This window comes from Asterias amurensis, chromosome 1, assembly GCF_032118995.1.
Source record: "Asterias amurensis chromosome 1, ASM3211899v1".
Classification (NCBI taxonomy): domain Eukaryota; kingdom Metazoa; phylum Echinodermata; class Asteroidea; order Forcipulatida; family Asteriidae; genus Asterias; species Asterias amurensis.
The window spans coordinates 28,763,728-28,790,444 of NC_092648.1; the positions used below are offsets into that span (position 1 = coordinate 28,763,728).

Here is a 26,717-nt window from a genome sequence, read left to right on the forward strand (position 1 = left end):
CTAACTCTAGATAAGACTAGTCCTACTCTTTGAGAAATCCACCCCTGGTTGCCTGTAAATTGCCTTATGTGACATGGTCTCTCAAGCAGTAAATACATCAAACGATTCAGAGAATAGAATCAAATAACATGTTTATGTCTAAAGAAAACACAAAGGATCGTACAAACTGTGTAATTCTTTGCTTCCTCTAAAGTCGTTATTACGCTAGAGCGACCATGGAAACCAATGCAATAAATGGTTGTTTTTCCGTCATGACCCAATTTGATTTCAAACGAAAGGCATGCCAATTCTTAGAAATCGATGTTGACCGATTTGTGTTCTCAGCGAACAGAGATTCACGTCAGCATGAGATCTCGTAAGTACCCCTGATGGATGACGCTTTATCAAAGGATCGTTATCTAGTGTTTGTTCTGATATCTGTATTTGGAAACTTGTTTGTTGATAAAGCTCAAAAACTCAATGTCCGGGATCAGGATGGTCCAAGAGAGACCAACAGGCAAAGCAAATTTGTTTCTGTCCCTCTACCACGTCAATGGCAGGTTTCCTTTGCCCTTGATTTCATTACTATGCTTACTATGCTTTTTAACAAGTGTTCTGCGCCTCTGATCATTTTGTATGTAAGGGGCGCACTATAAATTTTAATTATTATTTTTTTAAAACTATTATTAAGGCTTTGCCAGTACGGGACCATAGAATCACCCCTAACACTGGCCCATAGTCCAAAAGCTAGTTAAATCAACCAAGAACCAGTAAAATGTCTCTCTAATGCGGCTGGCCAGTTCCTCTTTGATGACCATCCCTGTTTGGATTGTTGACGTGAAAAAGCTAGAGGACGCTTGCAGTCCCACTGGCTAGTCAATGAAAGAGTTGAGGGCAAACCCTGTTAAGTACAGACTTATGCAGACTCATGAAATTGTGACCCAGGTGGTGATGTGTTCTCCATATTTTGAATATTGTTGATGAATACCAAAATACAGACACCTGTGTATGTATGGCAGGATGTAACTATGGGTTGTGTAGAAAAAGAGATTACTCCTTCATCACACCCAATAAAAAGGCCACACCTGTGCCAGCATGAATCTTGAGTACAATGCCTCTAAACTATTCTAACGTATTGATTTTGTGGATTCTGTTATGGTCAGTATAATCACAACACTTATAATCAATAGATTATGGGGGCCAGCCTTTATTTTATTGACTGCATACATTTGATCGGAGGGGAGGGGGGGGGGGGATAAAAACAAAGAGATCAAGGATTTCTGTTATCTAGGTTATATACAGTCTGTGTTGTGACCTCATCACACCGACTACAATACAATTCTACAAATGTGTTGGGAACAGGTTTTCAAAAATCAATTTGAAAAACTTTTCAAGGGGTTGTTGGATACAATGGGATATCAAAGTTTAAAACACCAAAAAAGTAATATCGATCGACACATGTTATTGATTAAATACACTTTTTTTATTTATGAAATCCAGAAATGGACATCTTTTAAAAAATATCATGTCTGATAGATGGCATGGCGTACCATTTTCTGATGCCATTGCCAATAACAACTCAATAGTCTGAATTAATCCTTGCTAAAAATGATAAAGAAGCTTCTCTTTCTTCCAATAATTAATTCCCAATTCAAAGGTGCAATACACTTTCAACACTGACAATGCAAATTAGGCATCAATTCAAACCCTGGAGTATGCTTGCTTATACTTGGAGATTAAAATGAACACAAAGGTTTCTCTTTTTTGAAACCAAAAATTGTTGCTTAAAATAACTGCAATTGTTAATTTCAACAACTTTTAGTGTCTTAACAAAATATGTGTAAAGCTATATAAACCTTTGCAAGTTTTAAAACACTTCATTATGCAATGCAGTTTAAGTAATCAAATTATTCCATACAACCAAAAACCTTTTATTTATATTATTAGGTACTTACAACTGTAATGTACACACCTGGGTTAAAGGTCAAGTTATCTACTTCCTCGAAAGCTAGGTTCGTATCTTGTATAAAAAAAATACCTTCACATCGTATGTTTGGGAAGCAATGTCATGGAGCTGCTTAGACACACAACTTGCTAAGCACAGACAGATCTTGCTTAGGGGAAATATGTTACCCATCAAAATACCATGTAAAGTACATTGTATGTGGCCGGTTCCCCGTTAGTGGTTGCTTAGCAAACAAATGTACTAAGCAATAGTTTCTTGGCAGCTGTATGAGATTAGGCCCACAGGGCAAAATTTTTTAGAGCTGCAAAAGAACAAAACATATCTAATAAAGCACAAAACAATTCTGCTTATCAGAATAAACTGTCATGTGACTGGTATCCAGCCTTCTCATGTATCTACTTAAGCAGCTCTATGAAATTGGACCCAGGTCTTGAAAGCAAGCCATATAACATGGCCACTGGTGGAGGACTTACCCCACGGCGGAATATAAACTGAATATTTCACCTAGAATAAATCTCTTGAAAAGACAAAATTAGCTTCAATTTAATTTGATGATGCTTATAATGCAGCAATCATGGTAGCAATACAAAGATATATATAATGTACATTTGTTCAAACACTAACTGTCATATTTCCGTATTTAAGAAATAATAATAATCCACAGTGAATTTGTTTTCTTGCTTGAAAAATGGAAAGAAAACAAATTCGCCGTTTCAAAATGCAATCAAAATATATACCAAATCCGAATGCAACTTTGTCCAATAAAAACTTGTTTCAAAACAAAACACGAGTACACAAAGTTTTAATGTACCATAAAAAGGGTATGCAGCGCTAGACATGTCTGACTTTATGCAGTGAAAAATTTAATCTCCAAAAAGACACAAAACAAAACACAAGCAGCTTTTAATTTGCATCATTGACCATAAGTGTCCTATTGAAGGCATGGGAGAAGGGGATTAGCCCATAAGAAGATTAGCAAGAGCTAATCACGCTGCTGGCAATATCTTATGTATTTTAAAGAGGATCTGTACCGCTAAGTAGTAGCCAAGACTGAGTTGGCCAGTCCTAAGTTTCCAAGACATTCTTAAAACCTAGCTTAGTCACTTTAATCCAGAAAGTTGTTTCTACAACTCCTTTAAAGCTTTTCCCCCATAAACACACACTTTCCGTCTGCAAAATTTCCAACATTAATGTACCATAAAAATGCACAGAAATCAAAGACTTTCTCTTAAAATAACTTTAAACAAAAAAAGAAAAAAAAATCCATTTTAGAATGAAAATGTTCTCATTAAAGGAAAATACTTCCTCTTTGTCCATGTGCTTTTATTATTCTTCGAGCAATGTCATGACGCACAAAGTGGACCTCATTATGCAGTTCTAGGTTTCATTTTCTCAAGACATGTAACTATTGCTGAAATTAACAATGTATAGAGCAGATAGATTCTGGGACATAACATGGATGAATGTGATCTATTGCACTGAAACAAAGTTTATGGTTGTGAACTTATAGGAAAGATGGCAGTAGTGTTTGACAAGGATGACTGGCCAAGTTTCGCCATGCTCGACTCTTTATACAAAATAACAATTCCAGTAACTCCATTCTCAAATTCACCACCAGCATTTAGATACCTTTGTTGCAAAAAACTGTTGCGCACATGAGAGAAATGACACAATCCTTAGACTGTGGTTTCGAAAGAGTATTGTCTGACAAATATCCAGGTTTCATAGTGCTAGTTTTCAAAGTGCTGAATTCATGAAGTGTGTTCATGCTTCCTGCCCTTTTGATCTTCTTTTTTTCCTTTCACCAAGAATTATAATTAGTTACGTGGAAGTCACGTCTATGGAACTATCAGCGTACGAAGAGACAAAGCAATCTTCCCAGTGGTTTGCATATGTCATAGTTTAATGTCCTGAAGCCAATGCTTTTCATATCGTATGGAGAAATCCTTCCTACATGTTTGGTTATCGCTCATGGGTTATCAAGAAATCAAAACAATTGTATCAATTCCAAACTCAATATTTTCTCCCGTTAATAATTAGTGTTTGAGTACTGCACAATTCCTACTAGATCATCCGTGATGTTTCCCTTTCTTTGGTTACAACTAATACAAAGGTTTCCTATAAATACACTTCATTCAGGAACTTGAAAGGGAAACACAAGTTGACTGAGAAGAAGTAAACAGAGTGTACAATAACTCACTCATTTGAACTACTCATGAGCCGAGCCAAATTAACAATAACTTGATCTCATAACGCTTGTTTTTCTCTTTTTAGTGATAATTCATGAGGGCTTTATATTTGTTTGAGGTATATTGCATGAATGATCAAACTTTGCAGTGTGCTTTTTTTCACCCATGACAAAACGTGAGAGTAAGTTATTTGGCTTTATTTTTAAGTGCACTTTTTTGAATTGGAAATCTTTGCATTGCGTACCAATAGTTTCTTGAATTGTCCATGCCCCCAGAAGTAGTATTATTTTTACTTTAAAAAACATATTGATAATTTGCTTATGGAGCGAAAATAATCTATATTTTCTCCCATAAAAAAAGCTATACCATGTGTGTAAGTCAAGCAGGTCGATAATGCCACCTATCCTTATCATGCCACCATACACAGTTTTGTTCGAGAACCGTTATTAAGTTCAGCCACACGGCAAACAATGCATTGATTTTTCATGTCATTTTTCACAAGGGCGAGGTGACTTTTGAGGAAATAAAGGGCACTTCCACAATAATGAGAACATTAAGCCCATGGATTAAGCCCCCCTGAAGTACCAGATGCCTTCTTCACTTACTTTTCATTAAAATTAACTCAAATGTTTTCATCTCATGCTCATATCCTTTCATTCATGGAAAATGTACACAGTTATTAACTTATCTCTTTTAAAAAAAGAAGGAAAAAAATGAAATGTTGAGTGGCCAGTTACAAATAAATACAAAACAAAATGGCCGAACAGCTGCAACATGTAGCAATGGTCATAAAATACATTGTGTTTGCTTGACCTGTGGTGAAGAAACCTCAAATCTGTTCAATAGTATCTTACATGGTAAATGTATAAAATAATTACTATAATACAGGACAATACCGCTCCCAAACTCATGGCATTTCCTTTAACTTTTTTCCAACACGGCTTATGGAAATTTAAACTTTTACACTTTTCATATTATCATATTACTCTTGTACACAGCAATACACCCAAATTGGAATAACACAAAGTAAGATTGCTTAAAAAATAAAAATGCACAAATTTACAATAATCTTGGTCCGTACAAACAAAACAGAAGCGCCTAATCCCTTGTAGACCCATTTTCTTTAAAAACCAAACGTGTCAACAACAAAAATCACCTAATTTACAACTTAGATTTAAGCAGGCCTACAACAACAAAATCCCATTAAAAAAAAGTTTTTAGAAAAAAAAAGTAAAATCAAATCACAAGGTTTAATACTATTCCAAAGCTTTCTTTACATTAACATACTGAGCAAACTTAAATTTCATAAATAAAATCAAAAGCACACAGCTACACACACAATACAAAAAAATTGATGCAAAATTTTAAAATATATTAACAGCACTATTTTAAGTTTAAATAGTGGTTTTCGTTGTTATCTATTTAACTTTTTTTTAATGTAAGGTTTCTTTTTTTTTATATTAATACCTTTCATTCTGAACATTAATATCTAAAAACTATACCAATAGACTTTTTTGTTCATTCTAGGAAAATGACTAAAAACTTTTTATCAATTTCAAAAAGTGGCACTTTCTTTCAAGCGAATGCCGTGCTTGTCAAAAAATCACCAAGCTTCTCCAATTAAAACAACCCTAAACAACACACCCAAAGTTGGAATCAAATATTCAATAGAATTACAACATGGTACAAAAAACGTTCGAAATGTAACCACGAGTAAGTTCACAAAAAGGCTCTTACTTCCTGGCATTCGCTGACCAAACAACTGAGAAGTGGCAGTGATTCAGAACAACCCAGATTTTTCTACAAAGTACACGTTGATCGAACAAAGTTACTGGTAAAAGAAAACTGTACATTCCTACAATGTACGTACACAATGTTTAAGACTCTTTACAGATCAAAGCCCAGTGTTGCTTAAGCATTAAGTGTTGCTTACCAGGCAAAAATGATGGATGTAACAAGGTATTTTGGCTGGTAACCATATTCTAGTAAGCATAACTTTGTACAATAGGCCTACAGCTGCTTAAGCACAAAATGTAGCTTAGCACAAGACATGTATGCATACCAGAATATGGTTACCCGCCAAAGTACAGTGCTGCATGTACAATTTCCAACATGTTTTTGCTTAGCAGTAAATTGTTAGAAGATACAACGATGTCCTCGACTCTTATACGAATTTGTACAACAATGCCACCATATTTGTATATTATTTCCCAGCATGACCATTGGTAATACTTGTTTCCCTTCAGATCTGACCTATGGTTGGTATATTTTGAATAGAATGGAAAGAGAGATGGTTGCACTTTGACAAAAGGTCCTTTTGATGTAAGCAGAGATGACTGATCTACCTTGCAGTACTCTATGCTTGCAGGACAATCAATGATAAACATGCGTGGTCTCAAGGTGGGCTCCAGTGGTTAGCGCCAGGCTGTCCTTTGTCAAAAATCTTGAATTACCTTAGAGCTGATGCGTTGCCTTGTCATTGACCACAGCAAACCACAATTGGATACAAATATGTACACAACAGGGAAAGAAGAGATTTCTCATGCAGTTGTCATTTTTGGTTGGATTGCCATCAGTGCTGTAAACACTATACATTACAACAGCCCAACCTACATTTACTGGCTCATATAAAGGTCTCATGCCTTGGCAAGAGAACACACCAATGCAAACTGCACCCAACGAGTTTACCTTGCATATATTTGCCAAGCCTGATTAAATTTCCAGGGTTCTATTTCACTCGTTCATGAGAGGCCAATAGCCCAGCGATGAATAATCGCAGCAGTGTCATTTTGTGAAGGCTGCTTTTAGCTGACAATTCTGTCACTGTAGAGTCCTTCAAAACTCAGTTCTTGGAATTTGTGAGTGAAGCCTTCTTGGTTTTCACGTAGAGATAACATTATGTTGATTTGTGGAGCTGCATGTACACGCATAAGCTGAGCCTGTCATTGTGATGTATACAATATACTTAATGTCATTTACGAACAAATCACAAAATTTATTTTGTATTTTGTATCCAAGACACAAAATATGTGGAACAGGCTGCATGCTGTAGTGCTCTGGGTTTAATTTCATAAAGCTGACCAAGCAGATTGCTTAACAAATCTCTGCAACGCAAAAATCAACAGGAAACCAGTCAAAATTTGCTTATATGAAACGACATTTTGTTGAAATGTTTTGCCCTATTGCAGGGACTTTCATTGTGGTTTGCAGCGGCGCTTGTAACAACCCCTTATTTTGAACATGAATTCAAGATCAATCACCAAATGAAACCCTGTCACGCACACGTAGATCAGCCAATCTCTATCTCAAGGTCAGTGTACACGCCCTGCATTCACATTCACAGTCAAATGTCATACAAACCCTTTACAGGTCAAAGACGTGGGCTGTTTGCTGGTTTATTGTCATGACAATTGCCAATGTTGCATTGTTCGATTGTGTACAAACCCAGACCGTTTGGAATGAATGCCCTTCCCTTCCATAATTTTATCCCACGAAAAAAAAACCTCTCTTCTACCATTCTCAAACTGCCACTACCCAGTTGTTGTCTCTAATACCTGAGTTCTCTGATTGAAAGAGTACATTAACGCTAAGAAGTAACTTATCGTATAGTCACATTGTTACCAAATGTGTCACTCACTTTTTAAAAGAAAGAAAAAAAAAGAACCGTTACGACGTTGAGAAAAGTTCTACTCAAAAAGACGAGACAAGTCAGCACTTTGTTTGAAGACAAATATTACACCAAAGAGGTAGTTATTTCATTTACGTTTACCTGAAAATCATCTTAATGCTTAAAAATTAGGAACGCAGCCCAAAAACAGTGGCGCTGCATATTTCATTCAAAATGATCCAAAAAAGTCACAAAATAGAGGATGTTAAGAATCCCAAACAATCATTCAATACTTTTATAATAAAAAAAGCAAGGATCTGAACAAACTTTTCCAGTTCATTTGTGATTACAAGAAGAAAGAAATCAACTTTTGTTTAAATATATATATTCTATGAATACAAACTGAACATGAGAAAGATGGCAGAAAAAGTCCATTCCAAGATCTCAACAGATGCAGGTTGTCCAGAACCCTCCTGTTGACTTATCATTCAATCATCATTTGAATCATTTTATCGTATGATAATGATACAGGCACTTTAGTCAGCCAGCAGTGTGATCCAATGCAGTGAATGCATGTAGACTGCATAAAGTTGACTCTGTGCACAGGTAGGTACTCTACCCTTCAAAACCAGAGCAGTTGTGTGGTTTTGAATGATCAGTCAACTTAATACAAAAATAGTATAAACAGACGGAGGGCTCTAAGAGCTGAAAATCCAGGCTGTAGAATTAGCTTGGCTTGCTCCTCCTCTTTCCTTACACAGCTCCATTGAATATCGAATCGAGAAGCCACCATCCTACAAGAAACCACGATCCTATCCTGAAGCCAACCGCTTGTAGTATTTTGAAGATTGACTCAATAGGCAGCCAGGGATGATGGGTCTTCTACTGGAGTCATGGGGTTGACTGTACTCAGAGACCTGAAGGAGAACACAGCTGGATCACACAGAAGCCGTGGAGGTATTCTGTTGTTGTTCAGGTTGATTCCCTGCAAGAATTAATTAAAAAAAGGATACAAATTTAAAGTCGTCTTCAAATTTTGTTATCAAGTGATAAACCACAAGGGAAACTGACCGGGTAAATTATGATTTTGGGTTGAACAAAGAAAAATCGACTACAGCAGGAATTGAACCTGCGACCTTCGGAGCTGAGTCATGTAGCCCTCAAGTTCGCAGTCTCCGTACTTTGTCAATACCTTTGCACCTGTCAGAAGCCATACAACCTGTACTGCCGTGTTGCCAGGGATCACACCAAAAATTACGATACAACCTGGGAAGTGGCAGCAGTGGGGTCACCTTAAGTTGAACCTCCTTTCAACTTTGGTTAAAAACATCATCATACACAGCACCACAGTTGTAAGATTCCCAAGATAAACTACAATATGGGAGCTTTAAAGAAAGTGCATTTCACCACAAGATCTCTACATAATGCCGCTCATTCTATGCACGCACACCTCGCACGACCAAATGTAGTTATATTAACTCAGAATGTAATAATTCATCGAGATCATTATCAATGTGTCGTTACTACTTTCGTGACTGATTATACGGCAAGGATGAATGCTTCTGATTATGTCCCAGTGTGAACCTGGTAAACAAGATGCTTGTGGTTTACTCAGCATGGAAGTGCAGTATCCTTCAACTTGGCTTGTGAACGTCCCCTCTAACTTGGAGATTAATCCATTGAGACACAGGAATCATGGAGCCAATTACAGTATCCAGTCACTAGGGGAATGGGACACGTGTGCCCAACACTTTCCCAGGGCCTTCTCCTACTCTCCCACTGAACATTCTTAACACATAACATTTGGAAAAGGGACGAGCATTCTAGCTGTTTGACCAATGACAAGTGACATCAGACAAGTCAAGGTCAATGTATAACATTTGAAGAAACCATGTTATACTACAATATAGACTCTGAAAGTATACTTGCATAATATACAAAGTGCTTGAAATGCACAAAGATAACAAGATTAAAACATAATTAACCTGTTGAAATGTGGCAATTGCAACGAGAGACAGTTTTACGAACACTAGGTGCATGAGGTGGCAGCAGACTACCTTGGTAAATCCAATGTTCTCAGTGTGTGCGCTTGCTCAGAACATACATCAGCGAGTAGGATTCGCTAGACTATATCCAATCACTAATCAACAGCAACAAATTAAGCAGTAATTTTTATGACATTTTTTTTTTTGAAAAAAATAGTAACTAACATGGAGTTGTTTTTCACATTGTTATAAAATGATCATCCTCATTTCAGAAAATTCTAGGCGCCAAAGAATGAGGTCCCCACCACGTGTTCTATGAGAGTAATGATAAGAATTTCTACTTGATGGGGTGCTGATGACCATAATTTTAACATCCTGAACTTAACATGTACTGCACTACCCTGGTGCACAAAGCATGGGCCATCAACAAACAAGGGCGGTGCCTCAGAGTTCCAGTATCATTCAAATTTCCTTTTCAGAGATTCCAAAGATTAAGGTGTCTATGAAAACAAATGGGAAGGTACCAAATGAACAAAACAGATTTCTCTAGGCCATGCCATTTCCACTGACGTGGTCGTGGAGTTTCTCAAACCACTCCTGATGTGCCTTTACAGTGTGTATATTTATAGATAATGACAGAATACAGACACGTGCACACCTGCACAATTGATTTCATTTCGTTTTCATTTCATTTATTAAATCTGGTTATGAAGCCAAGGGCTCTCGAAAAAGGAAACTTAATCTGGATACTAGCAAATAACCCCATGGACAGAAAACAGAGAAAGAAGTTTCAGTTTTAGCTTTGGGGTAGGGGTGGGAAGGATTCAAGCAGAGTTATCTCAGGGAAAACACAATACCAAACCCAATACATAGAACAGGAATTAAAACAGGGCCCTAGAGTTAGGAAAAATACCTAGCGCAAACAGGACATGCTCTTGTCTTGTCTATTTACATATATACACAGGTATAATTTGAAATGTTTGTATGATTTTGGCCGGGTCTGTGACACTTGCGAAAAAGCTGTGTACATGTACCTCCTCCAATCCATGGTCACACCAACTTTTCAAGAGAACAGTGCAGTCTTTAACTGTAGAATGTAAACCATGTAGCCTACATTCAACTGACAGGATTTGTTTTGCTCCCAGCATTTGTAAAGCGTTGTTTCATCCAATTCATTGTCGCACAGACTTTCCCCAAGCACGTGCACACACTTTCAGCCACGATTCTCACATTAGTGACTCATGAGTTACATATTGAATCGAAACCAGAAGATTCAGTTTTCAGTAAAGAAGGCATTAGACCCCTGGAACTGACGTCAATCGCAGAGCTACAGTCTGGATGTGGTCAGCCATTGTGGGCATGTAACCGGCCATGCGTTGGCTTAAAGTACGCACTCACAGTAACACACACAGGGAGACTCCAAAAATGTATCACGGCCAGGCGATCTGAGCCCCAGCTGGTTCGAGTCCTGGTTGTGGCACTTGTGTACTTGAGCAGGAAACTTGAGCATTTAATATTTCTTTGAACTTCAGATGGGACATTGAGCCATAGGTCTGGTGTACTACATTGGTAGTGCACATAAAATAACCAAGAACACTTATTGTTCAAACCAGTGTTCCTGGTTCACATAGCAAGCACCTTTGTTTACAGGTTTCCTCAGGTTTGCACGATACAATGATTTTAAGTTCACTTAAAAAGCATGTTCACTTATAAAGCATCTTTGGTACCATTACCAGAAATATGTAACAAGAATTTTTTTTTTATAGGGAAAACAAATCTTCCTGAAATTGCATTTCAGGATAATTTCTGATTAACAGTGTTCATTTCAATGACCTTGTACTGAACCAGGCCCATCATTATGACACCACAAGGTACTACAATGTACGAAATAATACAAAGTATTTGTGAAACAATGCTAGGATATTCAGGGTGTATGTTGTATCTGGCGTTGCATCTGGCACTATATGGTACATGTATGAAATAATACAAAGTATTTGTGAAACAATGCTAGGATATTCAGGGTGTATGTTGTATCTGGGGTTGCATCTGGCACTGTATCAACCTTCCTGTAGCCCCCGGGAGTCATCTGGGATCAAGAGGAAGACTATAATCAATGGAAAGCCCTTAGCTCGTTAAGACCTCGGGTGATTGCAACTGGCATGCTTAAGATAATGGAAGAGAACAGGAACTCCGGGGCTCGGGAGGTTTCATTATAAATGACATGTGATACAATATAAGCCAAATGTGCCAAAGTGTTGCATCATAATTTAGTTGTCTTCTACTATGGAGGTTTCTTTGCATCAAGCATTAGCAAAATGGACTGCTTGCATTGGTCTCCTGTGCAAAAAGTGAAGCCAAGTGAAGCCCGATACCCACAAAAGTACGGTACTGTAAATAAACATCAAGCCTTGAACTTCGCTCCTGAAGGGGCACAGCAAATTGACTCTGGTTAGGGGCACTTTTATTGGAACCTTGAGAGGGCACCAGGGTAAAAGCACAGGGCACCACGGCAGTGGATGCCATGAGTTATTTTGAAGCATGAAACACATTCCTATAATGTAACTGTGAACTGCAAATGTATGTGTACATGTACATGTACACACTCGAACTAGTTAACAAACACCTACATGTGTACCCCACCTACATCGCACATAACAATGCTCCCATTATGATGCCGTGATCAATTAATCAATTTGTGTCAAGAGGTATTGAGTTGAGCGAGTGGGTGTTTTTGTGTGTGAGATCAATTGCGACACATAAACTTGATTGATTTTAAATGATTTAGACACATTTGTGATCCCCAAGAGGGATTGCTCTATCGCACAAAGTTATTAGATGCAAGTGAGGGATCAGTTAGCGTTTTGCCACCATCGAAATGCAGAATATTCAAACATTAACACCACTGTAAGGGTCCAGTTTCATAGAGCTGCTTTTTAAGCACAAAAAGTACAAGAACAACAACCTATGCTTACCGGAATAAGGTTACCAGCCAAAATACCATTTCATGTGTACAATTTTTGACTGGTATCTGGCTGTCTTTTGCTTGGCACAAAATGTGGACAAGTGTTCTGCTTATAAGCAGCTCTAAAAATTGGGCCCAGGTTAGAGTGTTCATGCAATGTATAAATTCATTTCATACTTGAGTTGGAAAATACACTCAAGTAAAATCAAGTGGGGATTCAAATGAATAAAATTCCCTGAACCAATTTTTTTTCCTCCCCTCTTTTTTAGCCCTGAAATTAGTCAAAGTGTTATAGAAATCCAAGCGCCTTGCAGGAAGTCATAACTTGAGACACTCTCAGTGGCAAACTGCTTAAAACCTGGCCGGATATTATCCCCAAGCCACAGGCTAGAATTTCAATCAAGTCCATCTTCATTCTTTGCATCATCTGATCATAAGCCATCGCGTGCCTCACAAAGGGGAATACGAGCTGGCAAACCATACACAAAGAGGATTATCATCAGCTTGCCAGCCCTTTGCTAAGGGCAACGCTAACCAGTCGTCAAGAAGTCTTAGATACAAGTGTCTCCACAACCAATATTTGATGAATTCATACACGCTGTAATAAATTGAGTGTTGCACTCAAATATTCAGCTTGCGAGGGCCATGGAGTAGCTGCAAGGTCATTAGACTTCAACACAGGCAGTAATTGATGTATTAATGCGACCAACTCATGCATACTTTCTGAGAAACGTGCTTATATACCTACCGGTACTTAATATTAGACATACCTGTGTATAGGTTAATGTACATCAAATTATTTTAACGAAGCCATGGCGCCAAATGATGTTCAGTACAGATATTATGTATACTCAAATTTATCAATTCAGTTTGCAAGGGCTGTGATGCCAAAATGGGTGTACATGTTAACCATAATCATCACCATCTTCATCATTAGTCATGCATTTTTGCACCGACTGCCTGGCTGGCTGCCTCTGGTGAACCAAGAACCAGTAGAACCAAGCAAAAGCACACACTTCCCAATATGCCTGTTTTTTTTTAGTTTTTTTTTTAATACATGTTTGAGTATGAATGCTTGATTGATGCAACTGCAGTTGATTGATGTTGCTGTAACTTTTCCTTTACCTCACTGTGAATATAATAAAACATCTTCAAAAAACACTCACGCACAATATATAATTCTGCTCTCTCAAAGGAAAACTACATGCCGCTATTAACTATACACCTGAAAAACGCAAGCTCTAATTATTCCCACAGCCTCAGTGGAGTACACCGAGGGCACAATGTGCCCCAAACCGTACCATAGTTTATTGATTGCATTCAAGAGGCAGTTTGGTATTTGTGCAATTCATATCACCATTCCCCTTTTGGTTCAACTGCGGCTAAAATAACACACCCAGCTGGCGCATGTATGATTACAGTTACATGTGCTTTGTACTGGCCCGAGCTGTATTTTTCTTTCCAATTATTTCTGATCTGGACAGTTAAAATTGCTAGACTTGATTGCTGGGGACCCAGCCTTGGGATGGCTAGGGTTTTTTTTCTTTCTTTTTTTCTTGAGTAGGCGGCACAATCTTACAAATTATTTCTACCAGAGTAAGTTTTACAGCATGGGGTCAAGTATATTAAAAGCCCCTAGTAGAGAGCCAGACTGGTGAAGTTTACCACCATCTGCAGAAGAAATTCTGGGTGATTATAAGAAACTATTTTGATGGTTTCAAGTCTTGAAGACTGGTGTCAGGTTGAGAAGACCTGTTTGTCCATCTGAAATGTTATCATCATCTTCAAGGAATGCGACCTTATTTCTCAAGAAACACACAGTGCCAAAACAAAGTGTTGTAACACATTTCTAATTTAGCCCTGAATTACACAAATGCAGGATGGTTCCACTAGTTACTGGCTCCCTAGTGAGCTAAAAACTTTGGCTGACAGGAAGGATGGATATTGAGAACAGAACCTAGAAAAGGCTGTCAGAAAATTATCTAAATATATGCAATTCAGATAATAAATACAAATGGGAAACCAGGCCAGGTAAGCAGAAGTTTCAGGTTCACATCCTGCTCGTGTTGCTCACAGGAATCTATCAAACAGAAGCGTGAGATGTGAACTCAAAATGTGTGCAGCTGGTGAAGATTTGTAAATTTGCAAATTCAAGAGAAAATAACAAAAGCTATTTCGCATTGTGTCACCCTTAATACAGCAACAAACGACAGGAAAGAAAATGAGAAACTGACCAAAAATATCTTGAAGATGATACAACACGCCTCAAGTTAAGAACACTCTTTGCGTTACACCAAGTAAGGAGTTCTGACTTTTAGTTGCCAATAGGTCTTGCAAAAACAACAGCTCGCTAATAAAACCCAGAAATTAGGAACAAATCAGGAACGGGCATTATACACGCTAGAACAAGTGAAAGTTAAAGCTTTCATACAGCCATGTTGAATGATCATTTTGCATGAAACTCAATGCCTCTTATCTTCTCAGGTTAGGTGCAATTTAGATGGAATAACTTCCCAACAAGATACACATGTCACAAAACAACAATTTAACGAGACTAACAGATATTCAAGGCACATTAAACGCTGAAACATCTTTCACTTTAGAGGTAAGTTCATTCTCCAATTTAACAGTTATCAGTATTAGATCAGTATTTTGGGCTATTAAGTATGTCCATCTTAAGATTCCAATGCAGTCAATTACACAATTAGTCTATGTTAACAAGAAATGTACTTGACCATCTCTTTTCAGAGGTTAAATTATCTATCTCCATGGCAACATATATTTAAAATGGCATTACTAGCTGGTTCATTAGGCAGCAGCATCCGGATGTTTTATTTTCTCTCTCTGCTGCTGACATTGTACTGAGTGCACATTTTAAGTGACTATTGATTGGTTTACACTTGGCCCACAGGGTCAACTTATTGAGTACGCTCATATTACTCAGAGGCCGTGTCCGAGACAGAATGCAATGGATTGAACAAATAGGGCTGTACCGATAAATAATCATATTACTTCGATGACTCCATTTAATCAAGCCTGATGTCCTTTTCTGTCTTGAGACATTTTTGTTTCACTGAGAAGTGGAACAAAAATGTACACTGAAGTGGAAAGTACATTCAATACATTAAGAAACATTTTATTCCCATTCTCTTGTTTTGAAAAAGCACCATTCACACAATTTCATCAAACACATTAATCCCAATTCTGGAAAAACAATTAAAAAAAGAGAGCTGATTATCAGGTTCAAATCAGAGTGGGTTTTCTTGTGATTGCTCCAATCAGTATGGTGATTTTGAGGATCTTCACACACCGTTTCTTGAAATCAACAATATTTCAGACTGCAGTATTTTCTTGAAATCAACAATATTTCAGACTGCAGTATTTCTCTGGAGGATTCGTTGGAACTGGTATGACAGTAATGATCAGTGAGTTTCCATCTTTCAGATAGACAACTGAAAGTTCTTTGTATTGTACACTTTTTAACAGATATATTCAAAGATTTTACTGATGCAATGCAATGAATTATGGAGTAATTTCCGATGAAAACGCTGAATACATTTTTTTTTTTATCAGTGCTTATAGTGATTATAATTATCTACTCTGCAATAAAACAAAATTATAAAAACCAAGTATCATGAGAATGGGTAGTGTTTTTCAAATCTATTGCATGCTTTGCTTTTTTTTTTACAATAATTTGATAAACTAACTTGACACTAGACTATGTAAATGAAGTCAATTAGCTTCAGTTTTGGCATGGTACCATCTTTTCCATTATTTGATTAACATTTTATAGATGAACAGGCTGCTCTATTCAAGCTGCACCTCAATCATACTTTTATGAGTTAATATCTCTACACAAGCATTAGTAAAGTAGGGATCATAATTAACATTTTAATTTATAAATTTAGTCACGAGGCAATTTAAGAGGTTATTATACAGCCTCGGCAACATTTAGATGTACTGTGCAGTTATGGAGTGGGCCAATGAACTCAATAATGAAATATCTGCTCGACTGCAGGCATTAAACGAATTTAGCTCCCAACCATTAGGTCGGCTATGCATGCACAGTTGCACACGTATGGCCTCGTGATTGGCAAGATATGGGCAGTTTACTAGCGGGCGTATTGATTACTGAAGAATGCGCAACATTATACATACGGAGGGACACTGACCGCGGCTTCATTTAAAATACATGGGATCTTTATCGGTTTGAAAAGTTGTGTTCTGAAAATTAATGTTTTATTCATACTGGCGTTGCCGCTGTACTGTCATGTACAATATTTTATTAGACAGAATAAGAAAAAAATAATTCAGGAGATACATGTAGGTTTAAGTTGTGAAATTATAATGTATCCCAAACAAACATGTATTACTTCTTAATTTTTATGCAAATTCGCCACCCCAACTCTTGGTAAAGGGCTATAACTGAAGGTAGGAAATGATACTCCCTTTTAAAATAGTCTAGATTTAAAGAGAAGGGAAACATGCATCAGGCAAGGAGTTCCAATACGTTTCAATACGTGAAATATGCTTAGTTAATAATAGTAACGGTAGTGATAGTACATTGAAAATTATTTTTCATGTACTCATATCTGAGATTTCTATACAAGAAAGAAGACAAGTTATATTTTGGTAATATGGAAATATTCAATGAATCACTGATGTAGAATATTCAATAAAAAATACAGTTACCCTAAATTCTCCCCATACATTGATTCAAATAATTTTTCCATTTTGAGTAAAGGGGGGAGCCTGATGTAGATTGTACCTGTAGTAGGTGCTTCACATTGACAGGTCCATTTAGCCTGACCTCTACGGCCTGACTGATCAAGTGATGGGGACCCAACATCAAGATGCACTGAGACCATCTTGATGTTCACAAGTAGCATCAGAAAAGGTCACCTTGGCGTGATAACTGAGGGAAAAGTTGCCAAACTGAGTCAACATTTCTTGACACAATTCCAAATCCTGTGGTTACCACACTTGTCTCTCTGTTGTTAATCCACTTCACGACATTCCTTTATATGTTTTGTGCCTCGCCCATGGACAGCTGTATGCAAATAAGGCATACAGAGTTGATGATCTATCTTAATATAATCTGAAATATTATCTTGACATATAAAAAAAAAAGGCAGATGGTACTTAAGCTGACATGAACTACAATCACATTAATCAGTGTTTATCTTGTATGCTCATCATGTACACAAATAACCACTGTACATCTCAATTATACAGGATTCTGCATTCAGCATGTTCAACGTTCAACATGCATACCCCTCAATGGTAGATTTGAGCGCTGGGGTCCAAATGGTACTGAAACAAAAATAAATCCTCAAATAAGAAAATGTTCCTATTGGCCGATCATTCTACCAGCCTTGTGTGGTGTCTATAGATTCTGCCAATTTTAAAGTTTACAACTTATACATGATTGGTAAGGAAACAAAAAATTAATTATTTAACTATTGTCTGAAAAATTACTGATAATGAATTTAAGAGTTCTAACTATTTTTTTCTGTTACATGTTTACCTCTGAAATGAAGGTATATTCGAGGAAAATGTATCTGACAACCTTTGGACATCTCAGATGAAGAAAAAACTCACAGCCCTACTCATGAATATTGCTTTAAAAATTCCTTCACTGTTTGCATATAATAGCGAAACAAACAAAAAACACGAATTGGGAACCCATTATTTTGTACCGTTTTTTGTGTGTGGAAATATTGCATGACTGGTTACCTTTTGAAATTTAATACAATGCCCACAGACAGCTTGACTTATTCATTACCTGAGTTAAACTGGGTGTCCTTGATATTAAAAAGACGCCAGTAAGTACTAATTAATTCACATTAATGGGCAACTAATTATCTCCCAGACTATGTGACTACAAAATAGCAGAGAGAATGTACAGCTACCATACATACAGTGGTTAATTTAAAACATTACTACACACATTATGCCTTGCTCTGTGACACATGAAGGGTGCAATGGCCGCAAACCGTCAGTGCATAACTTTTTTGTGGGGTTGAAACCAAGTAGCAAAATTTATGTAGACTGGAAGTTTCCATGTGTCATCCCTAATACTGGTTTCTCTCCATCCAAAAATATAAATTATGTCAAACGTCCAAAACTGTGGCACCAACCATATTGATGGGCTGGCATCATAACTAAAACCCTCTTCTTTCCTTTTAGAAAACATATCAAATTAACAACTTGCTGTTCCCAAAGATCCCATAAAATACCATGCCAATTTGGCACATGGTCATTTCCGGTGTCCTCCCTTTTGAAGGATTAACAGAGATAAAGCTGGACTTTAAAACGGATCTTTAAAACCCAGCCACCTGGTCCAGAAGCTATATTTTTACAGTTCATGTATTTGCATCTCAATAGAATTACAAGTTAGCCACATGATCCAGCTATTTAAAACGCAATTCCTGTGTTCCTTTCACAACCAATCATTACTTTATTCCTGCCAAGGTGTCAGAAATAATTTCACATTCCAGTGATTAAAGCCAAGAAAGGCTAGCCTTCCCGGACACCATGTCCCCCTCACAATGACCTGGCGTGTGGGGGGGGGGGGGGACGACAGCACCCCACAAAAAAAACCACAATTTCCTGAATCAGATTGAAAACACGGTACCACTGGAATTACTTTAGAGTGTTTGTATAGCCCTTTGAACTGCCACGCGCCTGTAGGGTCTTATCTATGCACCACTAACTTCATTCACAAATGGACCTAACCCACCAAAGCGTACAGTCTTTTCATCTCAGTTTAGAGGCCTATCTATCCCTGTCCATTCTTTCTGGGCCCCTTTTCAGAGAGGTATAAGGGTCTGAACCACCTATGAAAATATGGGACAGCACCTGTATGTAAAAATATGGTAATGAGGTGATAACATGACTCAATTGGTATGGTTGGTTTACCTTCCTCTATGGTTGGCTGTAGTGGTAGTGGTATCTCCGGTTGGGGGGTGGTCATGGATAGTTCATGAAAGAAGTATTAAAGGAACACGTTGCCTTGGATCGGTCATGGAGGAAGAACTATCTCCATGGATCGGTCGAGTTGGTCTTTGAAAAGCGTGTGTAACCGTTTGTTATAAAATGCACATGAGTAAAAAGATATCGTAAAAGTAGAATACAATGATCCGTACAAACATGCCTTGAAGTTGCACGGTTTTCCTTTTACCTCGTTGACTAACATGGTCAGCCTTTTATAGGAGTCAAAATTTTGACTCCCATTACGGTCGGCCATTTATGGGAGTCAAAATTTTGACTCCCATAAATGGCCGACTGTGTTAGTTCGCACAGTGAAAGGAAAACCTCGCAATTTCGAGGCAACCTTGTGTGGATCATGGTATTCTACTTTTAAAACATCTTTCCAACCATATGCATTTTATAAAAAACGGTTACAAACGCTTTTTATAGACCAACTCGTCCGATCCAAGGCAACATGTTCCTTTAATATACAGCATTGGCCACAACCTAAATTCCAGTTGTTAAATACTGAAAAATTATTATTGGAAAAACTGTTCAAAGTTAAGAACTCTGCTAGGGTAGAAATGGCATGCCATTAACATTTTTCAGAATAAAGGTTAAGTCGGCACAAGGACTCCTAAACCTGTGTTTCTTTAGTACAATTGTAATAACTATGCAACTTCAAAATGAGCTTAGATTAAGGACCGATTTGTATTTTGTCTGTTGATAAGGCCTGCACAATTTTTGATTTTAGTACGACACTTGCAATGTTATCTTGACTTAGAGGATGAAGCGACAGGGTAATATGTTCTGCTTCCTCGATCCCAAACATCAGGGAGCCTTTTCTTTGACCTTTCTTAAAAACAGTATCAACATCTCACAATTTATGTGCATAAATGGTCAAACTCTGCTCTCCTAAAGTGGCTAAAGGGTAGTGTCATGTGTAAGTATCCAAAAATGATTTGACCATAAATAACTGCGAAAGACACTGCAGCTGTTGATAGTATAAAACTATTGAGAAAGGATTCCCTTCGAAAAATATAGTTTGGATAAATTTTCACTCAAAAAATGTTTGGAACTGAGAGATGATTCGTACATGAATCCTTGTTATAGATTTCTGAAGGTTGGTGTCCATTCTTGAGGAATTGTATCTGTCTTTAAAACTTTGCCTATAAATCAGCATTACAATGTCAAAAACAATTTATGGCCCTACACGGAGTAGACTCTGCCGTGCACTCTTGGAACATGTACAGTGCGGTATATAGACAAAGACACACTGCTGACCAAATCAAAATTTGGGTCCTACTCCTAAACAAACTGTAAAATGTAATGTATCCAAATGATTTACCAGTTTCCATGATAACGAAATAAATGATGGATGCAGACCACAATACGTGAGAATGGCTCCCATGGGAGTGTTGTTGCAAGAGTTAATAATATCCATATTGTTCCGACATCTGCACTTAGTGTTCGCAAGTCCATAGGGAGTGCAGGTTTATGAGGTAAACTCAAAGTATCCCAATTAAGATGCCTTCTACCCTGATTTGAGCTGCTTCTCCCAATGGGGGTATTAACAGTCCTCATTTGGGACATCCCTAGGGTAACACAAAATCACTGTTGTATCCCGTGAAAACATTTATGATGCACGGGCCCATGATTTTTTATGACTCCCATACACAGTTCATACTGTATTTCTAGCCACACAACACAATGCAGAACGATTATATTTTAATACATGTAGTAGGTAGACTTTCACTTTATCAACACTTTAACTTTAAGCCATGGTGTTTTATCGACTGAGATTTTGATTAAAAGATACAGTACACTATCAATCAACTCTGCATGTATGAACAAGTCCTTTACAAGTTGATTCCCATAATTACAAAGCGTAACCTTGTTTACAACCAAAACAGGAATTTAAGCGTAACATGCGCCTGTAACAATATTCACTAAGAGAGACTTCTACAGCCTCATGTTCCAGTGCAAACGCCCCAGGATGGACAACTTTATAAATAGATGGTACAGTAACATGAAATTCCCCAAGTCTACTATTTCCTGTTTTTCCCAAGGAAAATTCTCACCGTTAGTGACCACCTGGTCATTAGGATTATCTCTTTGACTCTATTTATGGCGGGAATTAATGGACTACATGTAAAGTCATAAGTTTCAAAGCCTGTGCGTGTCAACATTCATCACTGTTTTCAGATAGTGATGGATTCTCTACTACAGGAATACATAATACATCCAGTGGGCGTTTAGTATCCTGCTCGGCCATTTTGTTTAACCACAACGTTCCTCACTGTCTGCTCAATAATACACTTCACTTTGGGTACATCTAGTACTGGTTCTACACCTACATGTATAGCTAATAAGAGCATGGCCTTCTGTATGAACTTTTTCCCCCATAGCTTTTGTGATTGAAACTCATCTCATTCCCCAAAACAGCTGGCAAACGGCACACAATACAAAGTGCACAGTAACCAAAAAATGAGAGTGAAAAAGCTTGAACGTTGCTCGGAACAACCCTTGATAAAAGAATCGGCACTTCATATTAATCACAGAACCTGACAAAAGATAATGGTGTTCATAGAATTTACACAATTCATTGGTCTACTATCCTTGGGATTATCCTTTCTGTTTCTTTTCTTTTTTAATATCGAGCAAAGGGATGGACAGGAACACTAAATTGATATTTTACACCATGTTTTTTTTTTTTAGACACTCATAATCATATAATTTTGTTTGCCAATATTCGTATTTAGTACTATATCTACTAGAAAATGGGAGCATCACAAGTCTCATTTTGACCTTGGAGCCCCTTTCTTTAAGACATCCAACACAGAGTTGAAGGCAGAGAGGATCTATATGCACTCTGAAGATACTGGAAGACTTTGAGTTGAGGTAATGAGAGACAAGATTAATCAAGAATGCCTCTCCCATGAGCCAAACCACCTCCTTGATCAGCTAGACAGTGCGTGTTTGTGTTATTTTACCTACATGCAGGAACTGTCATGGCTCATCTGACCAGCTACGCCTGATGCATTCTTAGCATCGTGTGGGAGTCTATAGCCCTCATCTTGTTTGTTTCATGCTGGAGGACAGTCAGTGCCCGGGACTACTCTCACAAACACTCTCTCACTGTATCTAGACTGTGTATGAAGTGTAAGGATTCTTGGAAAAATTGCCACGGCTATTCAGATTTGTGTGTATGGTACACATCTCCAAGTGCAAACTGACAAAACTTTGCATCTTATTACACATTTCTAAATCAATAAACTCTCACAACAAGCTCTGTGATGTACATAAGACGTCCTAAATTACACAATGTTATTTTGATTGCATTCTACACTGAAGAAATAATATCTGATTTACATGCACATGTTGCTGTTGCTGGAATAAATATATTTCAAAGTTCTCTTTATGATAAGACCAGGCTAGTTTAATTGCTTTTAAAAGCATCTTATTTAGCCTTCAACTGCCTTGGAGCAGGCTTGGACCTGGAGTACAAGTACGTAGTATAAGTTCCTAATTGATGAGTGCTTTGTAGGCAATTCCTTATTAATGACATTATTATTACAGTAAATGTCATAATGTCAATACACATTGTCATGCACTTATACATCCCATTAGGTCTGTTCCTTACACAAATGTCAAACTCAAATACAAAAGCTGAAAATGTATTTAAAGGTCGATTCAGATTGCATACAGTTTTGTGAGAAATTTCCAGTGAAGGTTATGAAAACACTTGCCACTTTTGGCAAACCTAATCAACACCTATTCAATAAAAGTTCAGCACAAACCAAAGAGAGGAGCCACAGCGTGTACACAGAAGCAACAACTTAAATGTCACAAATATGCGTCCCCCTTATAGATCCCCAATTGAATCCACCTGCCTCTGTTCACACATTTTATCATGAGCTGTAATTGGTTTCCCTGGGTGTCAACTTCAAATAGGATCTGCATCATACCGGGGACAAACACCTCAAATTGGCGAAACACCCGCAGAGTGCCAAGTGTTGAGGTAGGAATGGTCAGCAGTAGCAGCATCATCACTGGCCCAGGCCTGAAGACAAAGTAATTTCCTGACCGATCCATCCATCATCATGGGCTCCTCAGTTTATTGAACCGTGTGGGAAACTGGATAGCCATGAGAGCTGATAGCAAGAGGAGGGTTGCTATGAATGATTGCGTTTGAAACCCTCCCCCCTTACTCCTATCCATAAAAAGCAGGGCCGTGATCAAATTGACACTGGTTTGATTGCAATGCATTGATGTCATTATAACTGTATTAGGATTGGGGGGGGGGGGGGGTTATATTCTCCATCATCATGGTGGACCCATCATTCATGGCTGTTGTCATCAGCAGACAATGACAACAGGAGTAAGTGAGTGAAGGGTCCCCCTATGGAAAACACTGAGCCTTTCCTGTGCAGCTTCAAGTAATCAATAATTGAGGGGGAAATCTTCTGTTCTCAAACCACAGATTTCTAACAAACAAAAAAAAGCCATTGGGGAAGACAAATCATGAAAATATCTCAGATGCCTTTGTACAAAACTGCATATTTATTGTTGAAAATAAAGAAACTCTTCCGACTGCTTTGAAATCCGACTGAAACACACATGACTGTTTGGAACAACACCCATATATTTTTAAGTATAAACTATTAATGGTCATTATAAATGGCGTCTCGGTTAAAATTGTGCTCTGACAGATTACAAAATTTTAACGAGAGGCTAGAGATTTGTAAATTTGTCCCCCACTTTCATGAGGACTCTAAACTAAATATTGGAAAATGGGTGCATCATAAAAAATTAATTTAACCTTGGAGCTCCTTTTTATTATTAAGAGCAACCAATAACAGAAACCATTCATAGAACATTCGACTACATTTTTTAGTGCTGAAAATCGTAGCTTGTGCAAAAATTGATAAACATGTCATTGTCACAGTCTTTCACGATTGAGACATTCCGACCATCTGCTTCAAAGATGGCAATCATTATTAGAGGAATTTTGATAGAATATATCAACACAATTGTAAGTGATTCCGCTCCAGTCACTATGCAGATTTTTGTCTCTGTGTGTAACTAATACAGTGTGTTGCGAGTAACAAAACCATACAACATGTGCCATTAGAACATGGATTGACGTTTGAATAATCTTTGTACACAAGAGCCCATCTGCTCTATCTGTGCGTGTGTAAGAGCAGGAGTGATCAAAGGCCAATTAAAGGTGTGTACAAATTAAACTTCCAATTCAAACACTGTTCCCGTGCACTCAGCACATGTTTTGTGGTCTCTCTGCGCTATGGATGTACTACGCTCCTAAACAACCCTTTAACAATAAACTAAAAGTTAATTTAAAATTAGCTGACATGATATCCAGGCACTGCTGAAATTCCTCCTGGATTGCGACCTTGGTTGAATCAAAGACATACAGCGAGGACAACACAACATCAATTCCCAATAATGCACTTCGCTTTGAAGTCCAAGCAGCAATGCAATTTGATCTTGTGAACTCTGTTAATGAGTTCTGAGATATTTTAATTAAGTAGTGATAGGTTGCAATCACGGCATCATTGATGAGGAGTCGGTGCAAACCAACCGACACAGAGAGCTGGACATTCTTCCAATGTGCTGTTGAAAGAACACTGAATGCATCTCATTCCCCCCAAGGGGATTCCAGGAGACCCACATACTGCACCGAGGATGAGCCGATCTGCATCCAAGAGGAAGACAGACTTAGCGGCATAGGATTCAGTGACCAAGAAGGACCAATTTAGAAGTACAAAGCCCCAATCCAGACAGTCCAATTGCATCATGTTTTACCCACAAGATGTTTGTCTTGATGGCAGCTGCCAAAGAACATTAAGCTCTCCTAAGCCAGGAGTGGTTTCAATTTCCCCGAGTGCCATTTTTTTTTCCTCCTTGCATCATTCCAAATCGCATAGCCCCTTGAGATATTTGTCGAGCCGAGGTGAGAGTTATGCTGAAAGTACATTATGTCCTGGAACCCATCACGAATTATGTCATGATACAGAACTGCCCAAACAGTGAGCGAGCAGTTTCATTCAAACTGATCGATTCCATTAGTGGAAATTTTGTATCTCATAAAACGAATCATAATATGTAAACAACAGTTTCAGGCAGCTGACATTGCTTAGTCCCTCAAGATCAAACAGCCTCGACATGAGCTGGATTCGGCAGGCATTGTCTGGGTGGTCAAGGAATGTACGCCAAATGTTGAAACACTTCCGTAATGAGGAAACTTTACTCCTATTTGGTGATAAGTTTTTCTGGTAGATGAGCCACTTTGGAAGGAGAGTTTGAGAAAAATGGAAGAAGTTATCAAATGTTTGTAGATCATCTATTCCCATGAGTCTTTTAAAGTCTCAAACACACAGAGAACATGATAAAGTACCCATTATATGACAAATCTGTATTGGCAGCAGCTATTGTTCATTAGAGTACAACAACTGCACATGTACTTGGTGTCTTCGGAACACTTCATACGTTAATTTTTATCATATCCTAGAGCGTTTCTTGTTGGACATGTTGAACAAGGAATTTTAACATAGATATCACGTAATCAAAACATAGCAAGAAGCTACACAGTACTTTTAAATTTGATTAAAATAAACCCCTCATGTTGAGATTATACAAGACTTTTCCGACAAAGAAAATCCATCTGAATGCCTAAACACATGATGTTTTTTTCCCCCGACAAAGAAAATCTCCTACTATGCTAACAGTAAGTAAATCTTAGAAGAATCTTGACCTGTGCATTGATAACAAGTGAATACATCAAAGAATTTGCATTTAATTTGCTCCATTTATTCCAATACTTAGTTTGGTAATGCACTCACCGGAGTGCAGAGTACTGCATCCTCAGGGATTGTGTACTTTCCAGCAAGGGTCAAACGAAGGCAGATCACTTCATACAACTCACCCTCCCTCACACTGTCACAGCGTTTCCTTACAGTGTAACATGCAGGGAGACATGTTCCTCTGTGATATTTTTTTCACACTTTTTTTTTCCCCATTTCTTTTTCTATGCCAT

At 37.8% G+C, this 26,717-nt stretch overlaps 1 protein-coding gene across 1 annotated transcript in view; it reads right to left on the reverse strand.

Annotated features, from left to right (window-relative positions):
• Positions 1–1,440: 1,440 nt before the first annotated feature.
• Positions 1,441–26,717, reverse strand: part of LOC139935844 (uncharacterized) — a 48,171-nt gene continuing 22,894 nt past the window's right edge. The window contains exon 5 of the mRNA XM_071930447.1: positions 1,441–8,726. Coding sequence (XP_071786548.1) covers positions 8,595–8,726 — 132 coding nt within the window. The 3' untranslated portion in view covers positions 1,441–8,594. The remainder of the gene's footprint in view (positions 8,727–26,717) is intronic.